Source organism: Schistocerca piceifrons, chromosome 2, assembly GCF_021461385.2.
Source record: "Schistocerca piceifrons isolate TAMUIC-IGC-003096 chromosome 2, iqSchPice1.1, whole genome shotgun sequence".
In the NCBI taxonomy this organism is placed as follows: domain Eukaryota; kingdom Metazoa; phylum Arthropoda; class Insecta; order Orthoptera; family Acrididae; genus Schistocerca; species Schistocerca piceifrons.
In genome coordinates, this window is record NC_060139.1 from 241,255,041 (window position 1) to 241,277,293 (window position 22,253).

Here is a 22,253-nt window from a genome sequence, read left to right on the forward strand (position 1 = left end):
CGTACCTCCACGTACAATGGCTACAGTGAGCCAACCATTACCATGAGAAAATGTCGTTAATGTCAATACTAAAATTAAGTCTACAACCACAAAAACACGAGGTCCGTCGACAAGTGCAGTAGCAGCAACACTCTTAACTGGTATGCGGTTCTTCTTGTCTCCAGCTGTTGTGGCAAACTCTATGTTCTCGATGGTTTTATAAACTGTCTGTCTAGAATGGCGACGAATTCTCCTGTAAGGCACCGCGCGCGCACGTGTAAACACAACTTCCACACACGTCTGCAGTCTCAGAGAACTGAAATCACACTGTGGTTTCAGTTTTCTGAGACTACAGACGTGTGTGGAAGTATTGTGTGTGTCCCCACTGCTGACAAAAGCCTTAATCGCCGAAAGCTATAAGTGTGTGATCTTTTTGTTGTGCCTATTGCGACTCAGCATCTCCACTATATGGTGAGTAGCAACGTCCCTTCTCTGGTATTCTTACATTCCATCCTGGATTTTCCATTGTTTGATTTGAACTGATACATAGGTTAGTTTCAACAGTGTGGCTTGCTTTGTTTTTGAACTGGTTACCACAGAATTCCCCCCCATGAACCATGGACCATGCCGTTGGTGGGGAGGCTTGCGTGCCTCAGCGATACAGATGGCCGTACCGTAGGTGCAACCACAACGGAGGGGTATCTGTTGAGAGGCCAGACAAACATGTGGTTCCTGAAGAGGGGCAGCAGCCTTTCCAGTAGTTGCAGGGGCAACAGTCTGGATGGTAGACTGATCTGGCCTTGTAACAATAACCGAAACGGCCTTGCTGTTCTGGTACTGTGAACGGCTGAAAGCATGGGGAAACTACAGCCGTAATTTTTCCCGAGGGCATGCAGTTTTACTGTATGGTTAAATGATGATGGCGTCCTCTTGGGTAAAATATTCTGGAGGTAAAATATTCGCCCATTCGGATCTCCGGGCGGGGACTACTCAAGAGGACGCCGTTATCAGGAGAAAGAAAACTGGCATTCTATGGATCGGAGCGTGGAATGTCAGATCCCTTAATCGGGCAGGTAGGTTAGAAAATTTAAAAAGGGAAATGGATAGGTTAAAGTTGGATATAGTGGGAATTAGTGAAGTTCGGTGGCAGGAGGAACAAGACTTTTGGTCAGGTGATTACAGGGTTATAAATACAAAATCAAATAGGAGTAATGCAGGAGTAGGTTTAATAATGAATTAAAAAAATAGGAGTGTGGGTTAGCTACTACAAACAGCATAGTGAACGCATTATTGTGGCCAAGATAGACACAAAGCCCATGCCTACTACAATAGTACAAGCTTATACGCCAACTAGCTCTGCAGATGATGAAGAAATAGATGAAATGTATGATGAGATAAAAGAAATTATTCAGGTAGTGAAGGGAGACGAAAATTTAATAGTCATGGTTGACTGGAATTTGTCAGTAGGAAAAGGGAGAGAAGGAAACATAGTAGGTGAATATGGTTTGGGGGGAAGAAATGAAAGAGGAAGCCGCCTTGTAGAATTTTGTACAGAGCATAACTTAATCATAGCTAACACTTGGTTCAAGAATCATAAAAGAAGGTTGTATACCTGGAAGAATCGTGGAGATACTAAAAGGTATCAGATAGATTATATAATGGTAAGACAGAGATTTAGGAACCAGGTTTTAAATTGTAAGACATTTCCAGGGGCAGATGTGGATTCTGACCACAATCTATTGGTTATGAACTGCAGATTGAAACTAAAGAAACTGCAAAAAGGTGGGAATTTAAGGAGATGGGACCTGGATAAACTGAAAGAACCAGAGGTTGTACAGAGTTTCAGGGAGAGCATAAGGGAACAATTGACAGGAATGGGGGAAAGAAATACAGTAGAAGAAGAATGGGCAGCTCTGAGGGATGAAGTAGTGAAGGCAGCAGACGATCAAGTAGGTAAAAAGACGAGGGCTAATAGAAATCCTTGGGTAACAGAAGAAATATTGAATTTAATTGATGAAAGGAGAAAATATAAAAATGCAGTAAATGAGGCAGGCAAAAAGGAATACAAACGTCTCAAAAATGAGATCGACAGGAAGTGCAAAATGGCTAAGCAGGGATGGCTAGAGGACAAATGTAAGGATGTAGAGGCTTGTCTCACTAGGGGTAAGATAGTTACTGCCTACAGGAAAATTAAAGAGACCTTTGGAGAGAAGAGAACCACTTGTATGAATATCAAGAGCTCAGATGGCAACCCAGTTCTAAGCAAAGAAGGGAAGGCAGAAAGGTGGAAGGAGTATATAGAGGGTTTATACAAGGGCGATGTACTTGAGGACAATATTATGGAAATGGAAGAGGATGTAGATGAAGACGAAATGGGAGATAAGATACTGCGTGAAGAGTTTGACAGAGCACTGAAAGACCTGAGTCGAAACAAGGCCCCGGGAGTAGACAACATTCCATTAGAACTACTGATGGCCTTGGGAGAGCCATTCATGACAAAACTCTACCATCTGGTGAGTAAGATGTATGAGACAGGTGAGATACCCTCAGACTTCAAGAAGAATATAATAATTCCAATCCCAAAGAAAGCAGGTGTTGACAGATGTGAAAATTACCGAACTATCAGTTTAACAAGTCACATCTGCAAAATACTAACTTGAATTGTTTACAAACGAATGGAAAAACTGGTAGAAGCAGACCTTGGGAACACGTGAGGCAGTACTAACCTTAAGACTTATCTTAGAAGAAAGATTAAGAAAAGGCAAACCTACGTTTCTAGCGTTTGTAGACTTAGAGAAAGCTTTTGACAATGTTAACTGGAATACTCTCTTTCAAATTCTGAAGGTGGCAGGGCTAAAATACAGGGAGCGAAAGGCTAATTACAATTTGCACAGAAACCAGATGGCAGTTATAAGAGTCGAGGGACATGAAAGGGAAGCAGTTGTTGGGAAAGGAGTGAGACAGGGTTGTAGCCTCTCCCCGATGTTATTCAATGTGTATATTGAGCAAGCAGTAAAGGAAACAAAAGAAAAATTCGGAGTAGGTATTAAAATTCATGGAGAAGAAGTAAAAACTTTGAGGTTCGCCGATGACATTGTAATTCTGTCAGAGACAGCAAAGGACTTGGAAGAGCAGTTGAATGGAATGGACAGTGTCTTGAAAGGAGGATATAAGATGAACATCAACAAAAGCAAAACGAGGATAATGGAATGTAGTCTAATTAAATCAGGTGATGCTGAGGGAATTAGATTAGGAAATGAAAGACAAAAGTAGTAAAGGAGTTTTGCTATTTAGGGAGCAAAATAACTGATGATGGTCGAAGTAAAGAGGATATAAAATGTAGACTGGCAATGGCAAGGAAAGCGTTTCTGAAGAAGAGAAATTTGTTAACATCGAGTTTAGATTTAAGTGTCAGGAAGTCGTTTCTGAAAGTATTTGTATGGAGTGTAGCCATGTATGGAAGTGAAACATGGACGATAACTAGTTTGTACAAGAAGAGAATAGAAGCTTTCGAAATGTGGTGCTACAGAAGAATGCTGAAGATTAGATGGGTAGATCACGTAACTAATGAGGAGGTATTGAATAGGATTGGGGAGAAGAGAAGTTTGTGGCACAACTTGACTAGAAGAAGGGATCGGTTGGTAGGACATGTTTTGAGGCATCAAGGGATCACAAATTTAGCATTGGAGGGCAGTGTGGAGGGTAAAAATCGTAGAGGGAGACCAAGAGATGAATACACTAAGCAGATTCAGAAGGATGTAGGTTGCAGTAGGTACTGGGAGATGAAGCTTGCACAGGATAGAGTAGCATGGAGAGCTGCGTCAAACCAGTCTCAGGAGTGAAGACCACAACAACAACCACCACAGAATTTTCTTTTATTGAATTTCTTGATGTGTGGCTTAGTTCGTATTTATTGCACACTAAAGGATATGTGCTCAACATACATTCAGTAACACGTGAACAAACTGCTTCAGTGAAACAAAAGTGAATACTAGCAAAGATAATCATTTACAGACACTAGAAACCTGCACCATTACCAACATATACAATGTATCATACGTATAATCGCTGGAAACACAAAGTTCAGTTCTTTTTGAAATAATACTGGTTTCTGTAACAGAAATAAAGTGGGTGTGGTGGCATACATGACCATAACTTTAAAATTTGGTGTATATAGGTCATCTTCAATTTGAAACCCTATAATGTGTATATATCAATGTAATCAGTAAAGACTATTGTATTCAATAAAGTTATAAAAAAATTTTGATATTTTCCCCCATTTATAAGTTTCTGTATCCTTAAAAGGAACGAATTTTTTGATATTTGGCCCCAAGACAGTCAGTCCGCGGGAGAGTTTGACGAGAAACCTAAGCTGGTTAGAACAACAACAACAACAACAACAACAATGCTTCAACTTAACTGTGAAATAAGGGTTACACAATTAGGCCATGTGTTAAAACAATGACAGTGTCAGCGCCATACGTACCTTTCTATTCATAAAGAACTGTGAACTTTGTGGTTAGATTTTTACTGCTCGTAGATATTAAATAGTAAACTATTGTAACAGTATGTGGAGGTTTGCCTAAAAACTGTTAATGAGGCTGATCAAAAGTTAAACAATAGTGCACTGGCCATATAACAGTGTATTATTAGGGGGTTGTGAACAATAAAATTAAAGTACTGTGAAATGCAACTGTGCACCTGTCGACTACATTATTTACTGTAGTCACTGTCTGAATCTAAAACTCATTTTTCAGCCAGTGTAGCAATACAGTATGTTGACACTGAGGACATCAAACGAAGAGGGAAAGCAAAGCAGCTAGAACCACTACATAGTGACAACATTGCTGTACAGAACATGGAAGTACACCACTGGTCCTTGTCTAGACTTCTATCATCTCATGCAGAAATGTATACTATTGAGTATTTGTCCTACTTCAAAGGAAAGTGAACTCAGATCATAAATGGATTCAGGCAAACTGCAGTATAAATGTGGTAAATGTTCATGAAAAGCAAAGGTTCATGGCATAATTTCCCATGGTACAGCATCACAAACTTGCTGCCCACTTGCCACTTCCCACATTCATCCTATTTCTCAGCCAAGTTGCTCTCCCTCTCCAACCCTTCCAAATTCCTGAAAACAAATCTGTGTGACATATCAATTTCTGAAGTTTCATCTGTAAATGTTGGATGAACCCTGTATTAATGTATTATGCAAAAGTAAAATAGTTGACCTCACCAGCAATAGTTTGTGAGACCTTGCATTATTCAAACAACGAATTTGGGGAAAAACCTTGTCTTATAATCTGGTAAATATGGTAATATGCGAGGGGTCCTGCAGTAGATTCACTTGACACAATTAGTCAATTGAGACCATGTCACTCCTGTAGGTTAGGTCTTAAAGAATGATAGAGTGATTACATTTTCAAAAAGAATTTGTGTGTTTCTTAGAAAATTTCTTGTGCATGAATCAAAAACTTACAACCAATGCATTCCAATATCTTCTGGTGATTCCTGTATCAGATGGTGTCTGGATATTTGGATAATAAATTTTTAATTTCTTTGGTTCAAGCTGTCCAGCTATATGAACTTTGAAGTACATCAGAATGTTGAAAAGCTGTTCCATAATGTTAAGATTGATATGTGGTGCTCAGTATCTGGACCAGTTTTATTTTGACTGCCCTGTAAATACTTGAAAATGGTGTACCTTTATTGATGATGATCCCATTTTTTCTAGTCATCTTTATTACAAACCATTCTTGGTGAGCTGCCACTGACCTCAGGAAGATTAATTGTAAGAGGGAAAACATCATACGCATCACAGGAACCTTGGTTATTTGCGGGATCTCTGCGTCAGAACATACTGTTTGGTGAACCATATGACAGAGTGTGGTATAAGCGTGTAATAAAAGCTTGTGCATTGGAAGAAGACTTTGCCTCATTTCCACATAGTGATAAGACACTTGTTGGAGATAGAGGAATCATGTTAAGTGGAGGACAAAAAGCCCGTGTCAATCTTGCCAGGTAGGTACTTCCAAATTGGACGATTATTACATTACTGATAGGCAGAAAGTGTCAGAACTGCTTCTAAGCTGAAAGCACTGTTTAGCATGTAAGGAAAAATAGTATACACATAAATATGTAGATATTTCAGGCCACAAATGGTGTGTCTGTTTCTTAACGCCAAAAAGCTCATGGCATGATAAAATTGGTTTTATTCAGTTGCACATATCACCTGAAAATTATCAGCATCAAATTGTAAATATCTGTATATCTGTTTATTTCTTGAACTATGTATATTTGTATGTGACTACATATATTCTATTCAAAGGAAGGAAATTATTATGTAGTGAAAATGCATTGGAAGTTGTGTGTGTGTGTGTGTGTGTGTGTGTGTGTGTGTGTGTGTGTGTGTGTGTGTTATTCAAACAGTAGAAGTGTAAGATGTGGCACAGAACTGTAATTGAAGTGAATAGTGACTGATAAACTATAGTTTTAGGTTTCCAAGATTGCTTTTCATAGTAGTTAATTTATTTCAAAATTTTGAAGATAAACATTTATCTTACAGGGCAGTATATCGGAGGGCAGACATTTACCTTCTTGACGATCCGCTTTCGGCAGTTGATCCTCACGTAGCAAGACATCTGTTTGATGAGTGTATTGTAGGGCTGCTTAGAAATAGCATGTGTGTTCTTGTCACTCATCAAATCCAGTTTCTTCATCATGTTGATGAAATAGTTATTCTTAATGAGGTAAGCTTCGATTTTGTGCTGTATCTCAGTATTTTACTTAGATCTTTTCCATATTAACTTTTGTCCATTCTCTCCTGCCCATTCTTTCCTGTTGATGTTGTAGTGCCAATGACTGGTATAATGAGGTGCAGGGTCCCTCTTGTTAGATAGTGTGCAAGAAAGCTGTTTTTTCATGATTAAGTTTAGTAGTTAAGTGTGCAATCAAACCTCTGACATTGTATGTTGTCCATTTGTCAATGTGGTATGCTTCATGACTCATTAAAAAATAATGGAAGGCAATTTTCAGGTACCACTTCATAAGTGATTATTGTTATTAATGAAATCAAGCAAATATTCCTTCTTGCTTTTATCTGGTTTGGACTGTTGTACAATAATTGTCAGCCCTATGTTGTTGGTACATCTTGACATTATTATTATGGTTACTTTATTAGTCAACATTGTGGTGAAACGTTGCCATAAACATAAAAAAAACTTATAAGAGCATCCTAATAATTATGATTACTAGGATCAGATTATCATTTCATCCTCTATGTATTCTTCTACCAAATAGTAGCATTTTTCCCACAGAATCTGCTGTAATCTTCCACTTAGAATCATAGGTTTCATATTAAACATGTTTTTACACATTAATATATATTGTCATCCCCGTATATTTCAGGGATAGGTGTTCAGGTAGCAAAAATTTTTTTTTCCTCATTTTATATGATTGGTTAAAAGTAGTTTCCCCAATATTTGTCTGCATTGTTGAAAGATTGTAATTTTGTAAATTTATATGAAGGAAACAGAATTTGTAGTTTATGAAATAAGTGACAAGATTCTTTCTGCTGTGCAGTACATATGTATCTAATAATTTTCTTCTGCAGTTTCTGTATTTGAGACACGCTATGCTGCCTGTGTTCTCTGTAAAGTGTTTTGGGGTTCTGAGTGACAGCCCTAATAAATTCCTGCTAGGCCCCTCTTCCTAAAACCTTTTCATTTCTTTTAGCCAGAAGAAAAAACTCTGGCTCTCAGTGCTATTGTTTGAGGGGATTGTGTCTCGGATGCTGAGTACTTATTTTCTTTCTATACTTCATGCAACACACACAACCGATAAGGAAACCAATCATAATGGTGATAAAACAATGAAATTCTGAAGCAGTTAATTTTGTGAGTTACATTTAAAGTAAAAGCAAGAAACTTTTAGTGCAGTGATGGTGGTGACACAGCAATGTCTTCATCTGTTCACATCAGAGAAAGTCTGAGTATTTTGGGCTGATACGAATTTTTCATGCTTTTTTTCTCTTCTGTAATACAGCAAATCAGTGTCAGGGTGTGTAATTTGCACTAACAACTTCATTTTTGTAGTTAATCCCCGTTAAAAAGAAACAAGGTGAAATTTTGTTTTTATTGTGGAAGTCACTTGTAACATGCATTTAGAATTGTGTACTTAAAGAAGACAGTGAATAATGGAGAATTTCCCTCGCTGATAGATGTAACTAACAAGTAATTCATAGTTCAGCATTTTGTAGAGCTTTCTAGTTCACCGTGTTATATAGTGGGAAAATATATACTTGATTTTGAAATTAGTTCAGTGATAATTAAGCATTTACATATTATTGGTGTACTTTACTCAAATCAATTTTGCTGAATTCTTTGAGAAGTCCACCTCGCTCTTAAACTGTTTCATTGTCAGTCTCTGTGTGAATTAAATGTTCTAGTGAAAGCAGTAAAAACGGGCAGATAAGAAGCTTCCTAATTATATTCATATTGAATGTTGTTAATCACACAATGTTAATAAAAATTTGGCAAGTAGAGAAGATAAAACAGTGTTGGATATAGACGGTCGGTAATGTAGTTTACCTGGAATGTTGTGTTCCTGTTAGCCTTGGTGCAATCACAAGCAGTTTAAATTAGATGTTTCCTTTTCAAGTAAAACTGAGGGAGGCTGTGAAATAAATAGCAGTATATTAGCAATACCTTCATATTCTGTGGCACCTGGTGTGCATAATTAAAGATGCAATCATTAGTGGGATGATTTTTATTTCTTACAGATCTTATAATTAATTTTCCCCAAGACATTTAAATCATCATTATCTTCAATAATGATGGAAGCTATTCCAATGCCGGAGAGCCCTGGCAAAGTGACAATTTACGGGTAAAATATGCTGAAGATATTAGTTTGTGTTTGAGAGGACACAGTACTTCGGTAGTCCGCGCAGCAATGTTTACCATAGTGTTCTGGTGATGTAAATTATCATAGATTTTTAATTGATTTTTAGGCAGTCATTAGCTGGGAATAAACTTGGTAAGAGGATGTCAGTTATTTGGAGGCTCTTTCACACTCACAATTTACTAATTTGCTCAAGTTACGTGTACTACTTTATGGAGTATGACAGCTATTTTCCATGTTAATAATTAAAATGAGTTTATAGCTTCATATGAATTTCAAACTATTAAAAAATGATTATCACTACATAAATTTATTTTGATAGTATCTCATTGCTTGATATTCATCAATAAACTTACATTGATTAGAAAATAATTTGCAGGGTGTAGTTGAAGCAAAAGGCAGTTACTCTGAGCTTCAGCGGTCTGGTCTGGACTTTGCTAAACTTATGAATTCTGACGAGGGAATTCCAGGCACTGCAGGAGATGGTGACTCTGAGGAAGCTGTAGAGAAATCAAATCTCATTGAGGTGAGTTGTAGTGCATTCTTTCACTGACACTAAACTCTTATCTATTAATTCTAATCCTACCCCTACCCTATACTTTGTAGGAGGTATTGTTCTGATTCTGTACCCACCTCTGTTTCTTTTCTCTTTCTACAAACACACACACACACACACACACACACACACACACACACACACGTACGTTTGTACACATCATGTTCATGTGAAAAAAGGCTTATGGGGGTATGGAATGAATGGTAGGAGAAAGGTAGTGATGGGGGTATGTAAGAATAACACTATGAAAGCTAATCATCTTAGGCTACTCGTTTGCATGACTTGGTGTACATAAATATCTTCATGAGAGAAACTAATGGTACTGTGATCCTAATATTAGTCTCATGTGAAGTTCCTTAAATTTTATTATATCTACAGGTGTTTGTCCAAGATGTAATAAAAATATTTAATGCTAGTTTATAACCTGAAATGCCTTTCAATTTTAGCGGACAGTATCGGTAGAAGAAAACTCAGCACCACGGCAAGAAGCAGAACTGAGAACATCTGGTGGTGTCAAGAAAGCTGTTTACTATGCATATTTTTCTTATGGTGGCAACTATTGCCTGCAGTTATTCGTGGCCATTGTATTTATCCTAACACCTGTCTCTGTCCTGGGTGGTGATTACTGGCTATCTTACTGGTAAATATTTCTGTTGCAAGATTGTGTATTAGTTGTAGTTCTGCTTTGGACTTATTGTATTGGAATGCACAGCTAATCACCAATTTTAAAACTTTTTAGGGCCAATTCAGAGGAAGTGCTACAAAGCCTATCCCAGGAAAATAAAACTAGTTTAGCTTTGTATAATGAGACGGAGCCAGACCTTTCACAGCATGGCTGGCTACCAAGCAGAGACACAAGTGTGTACATATATAGTGCAATAATAGGTGCTACAATTCTGATAACAATACTTCGTTCTATATCATTTTTTATTCTTTGCATACGTGCATCCATGAGGCTTCACAATCAAATGTTTATTGGAGTTACACGAGCAACTATGCATTTCTTCAACAATAATCCATCAGGTATGTGTAAATTCATACTCTAATCATTCTTTAAAAAACTGATTTTTGTAAACTAGTATGTGTGCAACACACATTGCTCAGGTGAAAGATATTGTAAATTTCAGTATGCAGTGAAGTTCTACTTAAAACTTTTCAGTTCTCTGTTTCTAAATAATTATTTTGTTTTACCTTCAAAGAAAAGTACTAAATTTTGTTTCCTTATCAAGTATTTTCTTATTCCTATAACACCTTAGTATTGTTGTTTAGAAGGCCCACATCAAACCCCTCTATTAGGTGACGAAATACCTGTGAATGTTTTACTCATGTATAGAAGTGGAAAATCATTTCCTGGATGATATGTAATCTGTGCTGACATGACTCTTGCCCCCCATACCTTGCTACCACCACCACCACCACCATGTGCCTCAGCAAAAGATATGCCCTAATGATGTATCATGTTAATCAAACATTCGTTCAGTCGGTGCTATATTGAAAACACACCTATGATTTTTTTTCCTCACCTCTCCATAAATGCTTTAATACTCTTTCACCAGCAAATCAATCTTGTGTGTGCAAACAGGTTTGATGCTTTGCATTGGGAATGGAGATTACTCTGTTGTACCATTCTCTCCTTCGGTTAGGCTTATCCACGTCTGTAGCCATCCGTAAGCTGTAGGTGTTATTTGGTGTGCTAAATGGCCAGCAACTCGAAGAGTTCAGTCATGGATACCAAGAGTTATGAGTTTTGTGAACAAAGATTTCCTTAGCTGTGGGGCAGGTGACTGTGTACTATTAGGTGTCTGTCACCATAGGCTCTGTGCAGGCTTCAGTGACCACTGAACAGCATAACAGCAGTACATGTTGATTCACAGGGAGTGTGGATATTGACTTAATTGTGTGGATCATGAAGGTGGCACACATCTATCTAATGTATACTACCCGATGTAAGTGAAGCATCCAGAAGACATGATCAGATGTTGGTGTAACTACACACACACACACACACACACACACACACACACACACACACACACACACACACACACACACCAGTGGGTACATAATTGATTAAAGTTGAAATTAACTGTAAAAGGTAGTATGTTGTGTTAGTGCTGTTACAAGGCCCAGCAGGAGATACAAAGGTGAGAACAACATAAAATACTGAGGGATCTTAGCGAAGGACATGCAGATGCCACATGATTGTGAGAGACAGTGTTGCCAGCACCTGGCAGAATTTGAAAGGGGCCTTGTTGGGTATCCATTTGGCCAGCTGGTAGAATGGTACAAAATCCAGATTTGTGGGACTTTCAGGTTCGACAGTGGTTCATTGTTTGACTGCAAGGAAGTGTGAGGGCAGGCACATTATTCACAAAGGTTCAGGTTGAACACATCTGGCTTCCATGAGGAAGGTTCCTGTATTGTACAGAAAACACATAATAACCCCTGCACATATGTGCGTGGCATCTGAGAAAGTAATGGACACCCTGCCACACTTCATGTTATCTTACACCATTGGTCAGAGACTAGTAGCACTCAGGCTGAGAAATTACTGTCCCATGAAGGACTACTGTTAACACCCCCGACACAGATTGCTGCATTTGGAGTGATGCTGTGACTGGGAAACGTCTGCTGAACAATGGGTCACAGTGTTCAGTGATGAAGCACTGCTCTGCCTTGCCCCAAATTATGATCATCAGAGAGAGATCCTATTCTTCCAATGCTTTGGAGAGGGATAGTGGCATTTCTCTTGGCATCATAAATTTGGGAGCAATCAGGTAAGACTTCAGCTCATGTCTGGTAGTGATTGAGGCAACTCTTGACAGCACAGCAAAACCTCAGACATCCGTCATCCTAGTGTGTTACTTCTGATGTGACAGTATCATGGCACATGGCATGTGTGTGTATGAAGTGTGTTCATGATGTTGAGGCACCCCTGTGGACAGCAACATCCCCATATTGATCCCCGAGAGAACATGTTAGACTAGCTCAGACATGAACTCCAGCCCAATGCCAGTATTGCAATTGTGTGTCAGCTTGCCGTAGGAGAGGACACAGTTGCTTTGACACCATTCCCAACTGAGTCAGTGAATGCAGCTAGGCCAGAAGTGGTGCAACATCATGCTATGAGTGGGCTCATTGTGCCATGTGGACACAGTTTTGTAACTGTTGCAATAACATCATATACCACCTCAACCTGTGAAGTTTTATTTCATTTCTTCCTCCCATTCTAGCTGCTTTACATTTTTTGTCACAGTGTACATGTATAATTGGATAATGGAAAATCTGGGTAGAATAAAAATAATATGAAAAAGATAGATTGCTACTATGTAAATAGAGGCGGCACTCAGTGGCACAGGCACATTGAGAAATTGCTTAATACTATAAGCCAGTGGATAAGTCCTTTATCAGACATAACAAAGGAAAACAATTCGCACACACATTCACACATCTTTATTCACACTTGGGTGTTTTACAGTCTCTTTCCAGGATTTGGCTCAAATGAATGTACAGCCTGCAGTGTAGAACTCTTTTTTTAAATCTAAAGACTCTGGGGCATGAGGGATATTAGAACAGTTTTCTCACCAATTCAGATTCTCCCCCTACTTTCATAGCAATTTCACATATGTACACAGCAGAGAAAATGCCCTAAATGATTCAGAACTCCCATATTTGCCTACTTTACCTGGGAAAGGAAGCAGTATTTTACTTGGCACCAGAGCACATCAGAATCAAAGGAAAAGAGAAAATTGATTTTGCTACAAAGGAAGCTTGCAGGGGGCACTGTATAAAATATGCTGTCTGCGTTTACATTTCTGCACTGCTGAACTGGAAAGTCAAAACTGTTTGGAGACAGTGGCTAGAAATGTCTGAAAAGCAGCTGCAGTGTGTGAAAGAAACTGGCTGTGGCAATCCTCCTTCCAGTCATGGAAACACAGTTAGCTGACCCATGTCATCTACTGTGGGGAGATGCCTGCCCAGCTGATGCCGCCTGCAGGGAAGACATTTCAATCATAATATTCTAATAGCCTGTTTGCTGGGTTCATACAAGAGAATGGAAATAAATTTAAGTACGGACTTTTCCTCCATTTTAGCTGCTAATAAGATGAGTGCGGTTCAGATTTTAAAATTTTGTGAGTTGTCAAGACTCCTGTCGAAACTGTTGTTTTGAGTTTCTAATGTGTTCCGTTGTGATGGACGCATCACTTATAATTCAATGTTGTATTCATTTTAATCGCATTCATATAATACTTCCATATGGGTGCTGAAAGGCACATGCAGTGATGTAGTGCACCCAAACAAGCTGTCAGTCATCAGGTTATTTGGCTATGTCATTCTTGAAGTGCGGTTTTACTGAATGTATGTTTGTGTTAGTTGTCATAAGTCTCTAACATTTATCCTAATTTTTCATGTGTTACTGTCTTGTTTTCTTGAGCAAACACTTAGCTGAAAGTGTTAGGAAATCCTCCAGGAAATGGTTGATGTAAATGTCAAACATTCTCAAGAATTTCCTCACCATGGATCATTATTGTATAAAATTTAAACAGGAGAGGAGATGAGTAATAATTACAAAACTTCTAATAGCTTTTGGAAATAATAGTAAAACTGCTTTTTTCCTTGTACATCCCATTCAACACTTGCTCTTCCACCAAATGGTGCTACCACTCCTTAACATCCTGCTGTTAGTAGTCTGTAATAGACAATTGCAAAATAACTCATTTTATTTTCTTTGATTATGTTTTCAGGTCGAATACTCAACAGGTTTTCGAAGGACATAGGGAATGTAGATGAAGTTCTTCCTATTACAATTGTGGACTGTTTCCAGGTAAATAGTTCAGATTATGTACATTTAATATTGCCTTTTAGTTACATACATTTTTAAAATGCATAACTTATAGAAGTGGGAGCTTTTTCATATGCATGCATGCTAGAGCACTTGGCTGAAGTTTCTGAGCCACACACACTGTCAGATGCCCTATGTAATTCTCATAACCAGAGCTCCAGAACTGATCATCCAGGCAAATGATCCTCAGTGAAGTGACATCACTGTAGTTAGATTGTTGCGTATGCATAACTTGCCAGTTCTGGTATTCATATATTTAACAAAACTCCTGTTCTTGCTTCCATAATTGTGCCAAATGCATGAACAATGTCTTTATCAATAAAGCACTTCCTTTTTGTTGTTGCTTAAATTTTCCCAGTTGATGTGCCTTTTTTATTCTTCTGACTCTTACCACTCACGTGATTTCAAATGACTTGACCTTTATGCTTTTACAAACAAAATCCCTTTTGCTTCCTGCAAAAGTGGAGTAGAAAGGGTACTTTATTTAAGAATAGTCATATAGCTACTGTAGAAAATAAAGATTCCAACAAACTTACTTATTTGGAACTAAGAGTACATTCTCAATTCATTCGCCTAATACATGAGAAATGAAAATTATCCAACAGTTCACTTATTGGATTTCTGAAGCATTCAGTGTGGCAGAGTTCTCCAGAGTACGTGCAGTAATAACCTTTTATATACTGCAATGGATAGGGGGGAAAGATGACAGATACCATTTGGTTAAAGTGATATTTGAGACAAACCCCAAGTGCTAGCAATTAATTCAGGCTTTGTATCATAACCATTCAGTTTTTTAGTCTGAGGATTTTTCTAAGCTAACACGAGGTGCGTAAACATAAGTGAAACATGCAGGAAGAGTCACCTCACCTGTTGTCTCCAGTTTACAAAAGCATTTAATACATTATTATACAGTTACTGGTGACTTCAATCTACCTTCGATCCATTGGTGAAACAACACATGTTTAAAGTTGGTGGTAGACATAAAACATCATCTGAAATGGTACAGAGTATTTTCTCAGAAAACTGTTTTGAACAGTTAGTTCAGGAGCCCACTTGAAGTGTAAATGATTGTGGAAACATACTTGACCTCTTAGCCAAAAATAATCTTGAGGAAACGGGAAGCAGCATGACAGAGAAGGGGATTAGTGATCATAAAGTTGTTGCAGTAAGACTGAATATTTAACATCCAAACCCACAAAAATCACAAACAATATATATGTATTTAAAAAAACCAAACAACATTGGCATGATGCCTCCTGAAGAAACAGTCTCCACTCCTTTGGCAGACTATCTAAGTGAAGACCAGATTTGGTTTGAATTCAAAGAAATAGTACCAGGGGCAATTAAGATATATATATATACACACACACCAAATTAATTAATAAGGGATAGTACTGATCCCTCATGGTACACAAAACAGACCAGAACACTGTTGCAGAAGCTATGAAAAAAGCATTAGAAATTTAGAAGAATGCAAAATCCTTAGGATTGGCAAAGTTTTACAGAAGCTCAAAATTTCACAAGATCTTAAATGCAACATGCTTTCAATAATTTCCGCAGTGAAACTGTCTCAAAATCTGGCAGTTAAATCCAAACACATTCTGGTCATACATAAAGTACACCGGCGGCGAGATGCAATCAATACCTTCACTCTGCAATGACGATGGTGATGATATTGATCACCACACCATTAAAGCAGAGTTACTAAATACAGTTTTCCAAAAGTTCTTCAGCAAAGAAGAGGAAGTAAATATTCCAGCACTTGAATAAGGAACAACTGCCAACATGAGTGTCTTAGTAGTAGATAGCCTTGGTGTAGCAAACAAGCTTAAATTACATCATAAAGGCAAGGCCTCCAATCCAGGTTGTATACCAGTTCGGTCTCTTTCAGAGTATGCTGATAAAATAGCTCCATACTTAGTAATTGTATGCAGCTGGTCATCAAAGAAAGATTTGTACCTACAGTCTGGCAAGTTGCAGAGGTAACAGTAATATCCAAGAAAGGACATAGGAGTGATCAGCGCGCATGCAAGTGCACGCGCACGCACGCACACGCACAAATCAGTTTACAGTAGGATCTTGGAACATATACAGTGTTCGAACAGTATGAATTACCTCAAAGAAAAGGATGTGCTGACAAATAGCGAATAGAGATTCAGAAAATAAAATTCTTGTGAAATGCAACTAGCTCTTCTTCTTGTGAAGTAATGAGTGCTATTTACAGAGTATGTCAAATTGATTCCATGTCTTCAGTTGTCCAGAAGACTTGACACAATTCCTCACAAGAGACTTAAAACCAGACTGTGTGACTGTGTGAGTGTGGGGTGTCATCTCAGTTCTGCGGTGGGATTCATGATTTTTTGTTAGAAAAGTCTGTAGTAATTGATTGAGAGTCATTGAATAAATACGTGTAATATTTGATTGTCCCCAAGGAAGTGGTAGAGGCCCTCTGTTTGCCTTGATCTATAAATGACTTAAGTCAGTCTGAGCAGCTATTTTTAATTGTTATCAGGTGATGCCATCGTTTATCATTTTGTAAAGTCATCAGATGATCAAAACCAATTGCAAAATGATTTAGACAAGGTATGTATATGGTGCAAAGATTGGCAATTGGAAGTGAAGTCATCCACATCAGTACCAAAAGGAATCTAGTAAATGTTGGTTACACATCAAATCGCACAAATCTAAAATTCAACTGAACACTCGGGGATTATAATTATGAATAACTTAAATTGGAATGGCAACAAAGATGATGTGGGAAAAGTGAACCAAAGATGGATATTTACTGGCAGTATACTTAAAAATGCAACAAGACTACTAGAGAGGTTGCCTGCACTGTGCTTGTCTGTCCTCTTATGGAGTAATGCTGCACAGTACGGGGTCCGCTTCAAATAGGGTTGATGGTGGACATTAAAAAGTGAAAGGAAGTGTAGCTCATTTTGTACTAGTGCGGAACAGGGGAGAGTGCGCCATGGTTATGATTTGTGAATTGGGGTGGCAATCTTTAAAAAAAAAGACCTCCTTCACTGTGAGAGGAACTTCTCATGGAATTTTAATAATCAACTTTCTCCTCAGGCAACGAACATATTTTGTTGGTGCCAATGTACATAGGGAAAAATAATCACAATAAGAGATCAGAGCATAGAAAGATCAGTGTTTGTTTCTCCCATGCACTGTTAAAGAGTGGAACTGTAGACAAATAGCTTGAAAGTAGTCCCATAAACCCCCTGCCAGGCACTTGTGAATTGCAGCATAATGATGCAGATATAGTTCTGTTCCCACTAAGATAAATTCTAAATAAGTATCTGTATCAACTTGCTATATTGCAGCTATGGTAATTAATTTTACTAATAATAGAATCTGAGACTGACAAGTTCAATGATGTTTCACTCTCTGTAATCCAAAAAGTGGTTCTGAAGCAACTGTAGTGTTTAAATTTTTGGATTACTATGTTTGATCACCAGACAGACTGAGCTGTAGAAATAACTACTACTCCAGTTGTAAGTTTTTTAATTAGGATGTCAGTGGATTTGGCCTAATTTTAAAGCACATTTTCAGTTCAGAAAATGACAGTTATTAATCTTACTAAACATGTTTACTGCCATTTGAGCATGGTCTTGTATGAGACTGAAACAAAATGAGCTCAACTGTTTATAGTTGTGGAACTCTTTGGATGCTGATGAGGAATTAAAGGAAACTACAGAAGTTCTCCTCTTTTTAAAAGCCACTGCACTGTTCTTTCTGAAGATGAAGACGACAGTGTTGAAATTGGCACTGAAGGCATTTTGTTTGATGCAACAAGTAATACAGAATTTTTTCACAAATCTTAAACAAGGCATACTCCCTGATAGTGAGGTTGATATATCACTCTTCTGTACTGGTTATACATGTCGCCTTCTTTTACCTTTGATGTGATACAATCATATGTGAAGACACAAGTCAAACATAATAGCCTGTGTGTAGTTTCTCTTACTACATCTGCTACAATGAACAGAAGTGATCAGTCAACTTTACGAATACCTTACATGAATTGGGATGTCACAGCATTAATGCACTAGACTTGTACGTGGGAGGAGTGAGATTGAAATCTTCCTGTTCACAGTGGATTAGGTTATCAATAGTTTTTTGAAGTCATTCTAGGGTATGCCGTGATTTAGGTAGTACTCAAGTGGTCGTGTGCAGCTGTAATATGGGATTACACCTGCTGACACTTCCAGATGCAAGCAACCAACATCATTTGAAACAAAGGTATTCAGGGTGGAAGTGTTAATATTTTTTTTAGTTCCTGTGCATCAAGCCTGATAAACTGGCAAAATAATAGCAATATTGTTCCATGTTCAAGTAGATGTGTAATGCAAATAGTCTGGCAAACGATATGCTGTGTACTAAAGATTACTTCTGCTTTTCCAGATAATCCTCACACTTGTAGGGACAATCATCATAGTAGCTGTTGTTAATTATTGGACGCTGATACCAACTATAGTGCTGGCTGGTGTCTTCTGGTTGATTCGGACAATATTCCTCAGTGCATCACGCAGCCTGAAGCGTCTAGAATCAATAAGTGAGTAAACATGCAAATATTACTTTTCCAAAGTAATTGCAGCTATTCAATATAATTTTGTTTTTCAAATTGTGTAAGAAATTGTATTTGTCACACACAGTATGTAAACATGTCAAGAATGAGATTACCACACCTTCATTGAAAGTTTAGGAGGAACATGTAGAATGCCAGTAAAATGCAATTAACATACTATGTCCATGTTTGGTAATAAAGTGTAAGTAACAGTTGTGTGTGATAACATTGTTGACAGGGAACTGAGTATGTCACAAATATTCTCCCTGTGAGAGGCTAAACTCATTGCCAGCGAGTCTTGTTGTACACCTTCTATGGTGAGGTCTTCACACGTATATTTCACAAATATTGATTTCATCTTCAAATAAAGCCAGGAAAGTATACCCCAGATACTTGCTGGTCTTGCAGGCTCCTTTCCCTGGGTCACAACCACCACCACTGTGTTTTATCGTTACTACTACTACTACTAATCATCATAATCGTAATAATCTGTTCTGCCAAAGGGTAAAAGACTCCTGTACCCATTTGGCTGGCTACGTATCCTGCCAAAAGTGTCATAAGGTACCGTATTTACTCAAATCTAAGCCGCACCTGAAATATGAGACTCGAAATCAAGGGAAAAAGAATTTCCCGAATCTAAGCCGCACCTGAAATTTGATACTCGAAATTCAAGGGGAGAGAAAAACTATAGGCCGCATCTCCAAATCGAAACAAAGTTGGTCCATTTTAATAAGAGACACAATTTAGTTCGAATGAATGACTATACAGTTACAGTAGTTAGGTTCGAGTCGTAAGCTTAGCAGTTAAGCTTTACCAGGTAGCCATTGCTATGCGTCAGGCGCTCCGTCCGTTTTTATATGGGTACCCTTCCTTTTCCACGTGCTTCATCTGGTTTGAATTGATTGCTTATTTTTCTTTGATCTGATAAGCGCAGTTTTCTTTGTTATAGGTGTTTATCACTCTAAGCTGAAAATGCGTTACTGTACTGTGTCATGCATTGTTTGTCGAATTCTGATAGTGCGTGTTTACGGCCTGTCGCTGCTTGCGGCATGGCTTGCTTTTGTGCGTGCTACCGCCGCCTCTTTATTTAATTTTTTTTTTTTTTTTTTTTTTTTTTTTTTTTTTTTTTTTTTTTTTTTTTTTTTTTTTTTTAAGGGGGGGTGGGGGGAGAGAGGAATCGTCTCATTAATGAAACACTGGCAAGAAACTGCTATTTGTTGTTACTTACACTGCTGCTTTCTTTGGTAATGATCAACAAGAACCAACTAATAGACTGCGTATGATAGATGATGTTCTGAACGAGAGTTAGCGAAAATTTTTCACCGTTTGAAAATCTTTGCAGGCGCCTCTTTAGTACATGACATTCTACACAGAAATTAGTCATCTTAGATTTAAAAATCTAGTCAATTGCCGTGCTCCATTTCTGACTGTATCACTATTAAGCATAAGAATAATACGAATATAAACATGACATGATATGTACATTCTTCCGCGTTTGCTGTTGCCTCACTCTAGTTTCGTAGTTTATTAGGCAGACAGGATTTAAATGAGATAACAGCAAACATGAAACAATACATGGCAAAATGTTCATATGCGTATTATTCTTATGGTGACGAGAATGCTGCATGTGATTCACAATTTATCAAAGTTCCTATTAGCAACCATCTCTTCTCACAGATAGGAAAAAATTCAGAACGTAGAGTTTGCCATATTGACAAACATCCCAAACAGTATTGCCAGTCGGATTTTCGTAGTTCATTGAAATGCTGCTACATTCTAAGATGAACAATATGGAATTTGTATTTACTTCGTTGGATAATGTATGAAAATGCAGTGGTCGAAACTCGGGGCGGAGAAAATAGCTCGTCTTCCACCTTTTTTTTTAAATTTATTTACTGACGCACAGGTTTTGGCGCCAGTATTTATCTTTGTGCCTACAAAGCATGCCTGTGTAGTGCTACATATATAAGAAGGCAGAAGTAAGTTGTGGCGGCACCCACCAACTTTTTTCAGAATTTCCACTTGCTTTGCACTCGATTCTAAGCCGCAGGCGGTTTTTTAGATTACAAAAACCGGAAAAAAGTGTGGCTTAGATTCGAGTGAATACGGTATAATCATTAGTATATAAAATAAGAAAATTATTTTTCAGAATTAGAAATTGCAGGTTTGCATGGAAAGACAATATTCACCATGTAGAAGATACGTAAAGTCACAAAAAAGGCGCACAGAAATTGCTGTACATTTCAGCTTTAGGTCAGATCACCACCTGCCGTGGCACGCTCACGTGTGCGCACGCCCACTGTTTCCGACCACTGTGGCCAGATTGAGTTGTAACTGTGATGGCGGCAGCAATCTAGTGGTGGGGGTAAGGAGGGAGTATGGAGGGGAGGGGAAGGGAAGGGATAGCAGAGTAAGGTTTGTGGGGGGGGGGGGGGGGGGGGGGGGCAGCAGTGAAAGTAATGAAGAAAAGGACTAGTTGGTGCTTTGGTGAAATTAAAGGCTGTGATGTACTGGAGTGGGAAGAGGGAAGGAAATGTTAAATGGAGGGCAGGGGCAGGAACTAGTGAAGGTTGAGATAAAGAGGTTAAGGGAACATAGGGTGCATTGCAGGGAGAGTTCCCTCTGGCACAGTTGAGGAAAGCTAGTGGTGGTAGGAAGGATACAGATGGTGCAGATGGTGAAACAGTCATGGAAGTGAAGTACTCTGTGTGGGGCAGCATGTTTAACAACTGAGTGGTCTAGCTCTGTCTTGATCAGTTTTAGCGGCCATTCATGTGGAAAGAACTTACTCATTATGCCCAAACATAAAGCAGCACAGTCATTGCATCTTGTGGTGGTGGATGTAGGAGACAGTCATCACTTTTAGTTTTACTGAAAGGTTATGAGGTATGAGACAATGTACATGGCATGACCCCCCAACCACCAGGCGCACCACCAATGTGCTTCACTTCAGTGAGTGATTCACAGTCTGTGCTATCTGTATCCTTCCTATCACCATCTGCTTCTCTGAACTGCACAGGTAGGAACTCCCTACTCCCTCTTACATACCCTATGCTCTTGTAACCTCCCTGGCCTCAACCTTCACTAGTCCCTGTCCTCCACTTAAATATCCCCTTCTCCGCTCTTGCTCTAGCACGACATAGATTTCTATTTGAGCAACACACCCGCTGGTCCTTTGCCCTTCCCCTTCCCTATGTCTTCTTCTCTGCTCTCCTCCTCCAAACATCCAGGCTGCACCTAGCAGCTGTCATGCCCTGTCCCCACCATGTCCCTGCATGCTCTCAGAAGCAGCACTACAGCTTCCCCTACACCAGTCTGTTATTCCCCACCCCTTCGCTGCTCCTTGCCCCCCCCCCCCCCCCCACCCCCCCCCCTTACATTAGACACAGCTATGACAGTGT

At 38.7% G+C, this 22,253-nt stretch overlaps 1 protein-coding gene across 3 annotated transcripts in view; it reads left to right on the forward strand.

The window, feature by feature from the left end:
* Positions 1–22,253, forward strand: part of LOC124775010 (probable multidrug resistance-associated protein lethal(2)03659) — a 289,731-nt gene that overhangs the window by 234,639 nt on the left and 32,839 nt on the right. For all 3 annotated transcript variants that reach the window (XM_047249766.1, XM_047249768.1, XM_047249767.1), the window contains 7 exons: positions 5,717–6,003; positions 6,548–6,731; positions 9,260–9,406; positions 9,883–10,076; positions 10,176–10,459; positions 14,182–14,261; positions 18,690–18,840. In XM_047249766.1, the coding sequence (XP_047105722.1) occupies positions 5,717–6,003; positions 6,548–6,731; positions 9,260–9,406; positions 9,883–10,076; positions 10,176–10,459; positions 14,182–14,261; positions 18,690–18,840 (1,327 nt within the window). The remainder of the gene's footprint in view (positions 1–5,716; positions 6,004–6,547; positions 6,732–9,259; positions 9,407–9,882; positions 10,077–10,175; positions 10,460–14,181; positions 14,262–18,689; positions 18,841–22,253) is intronic.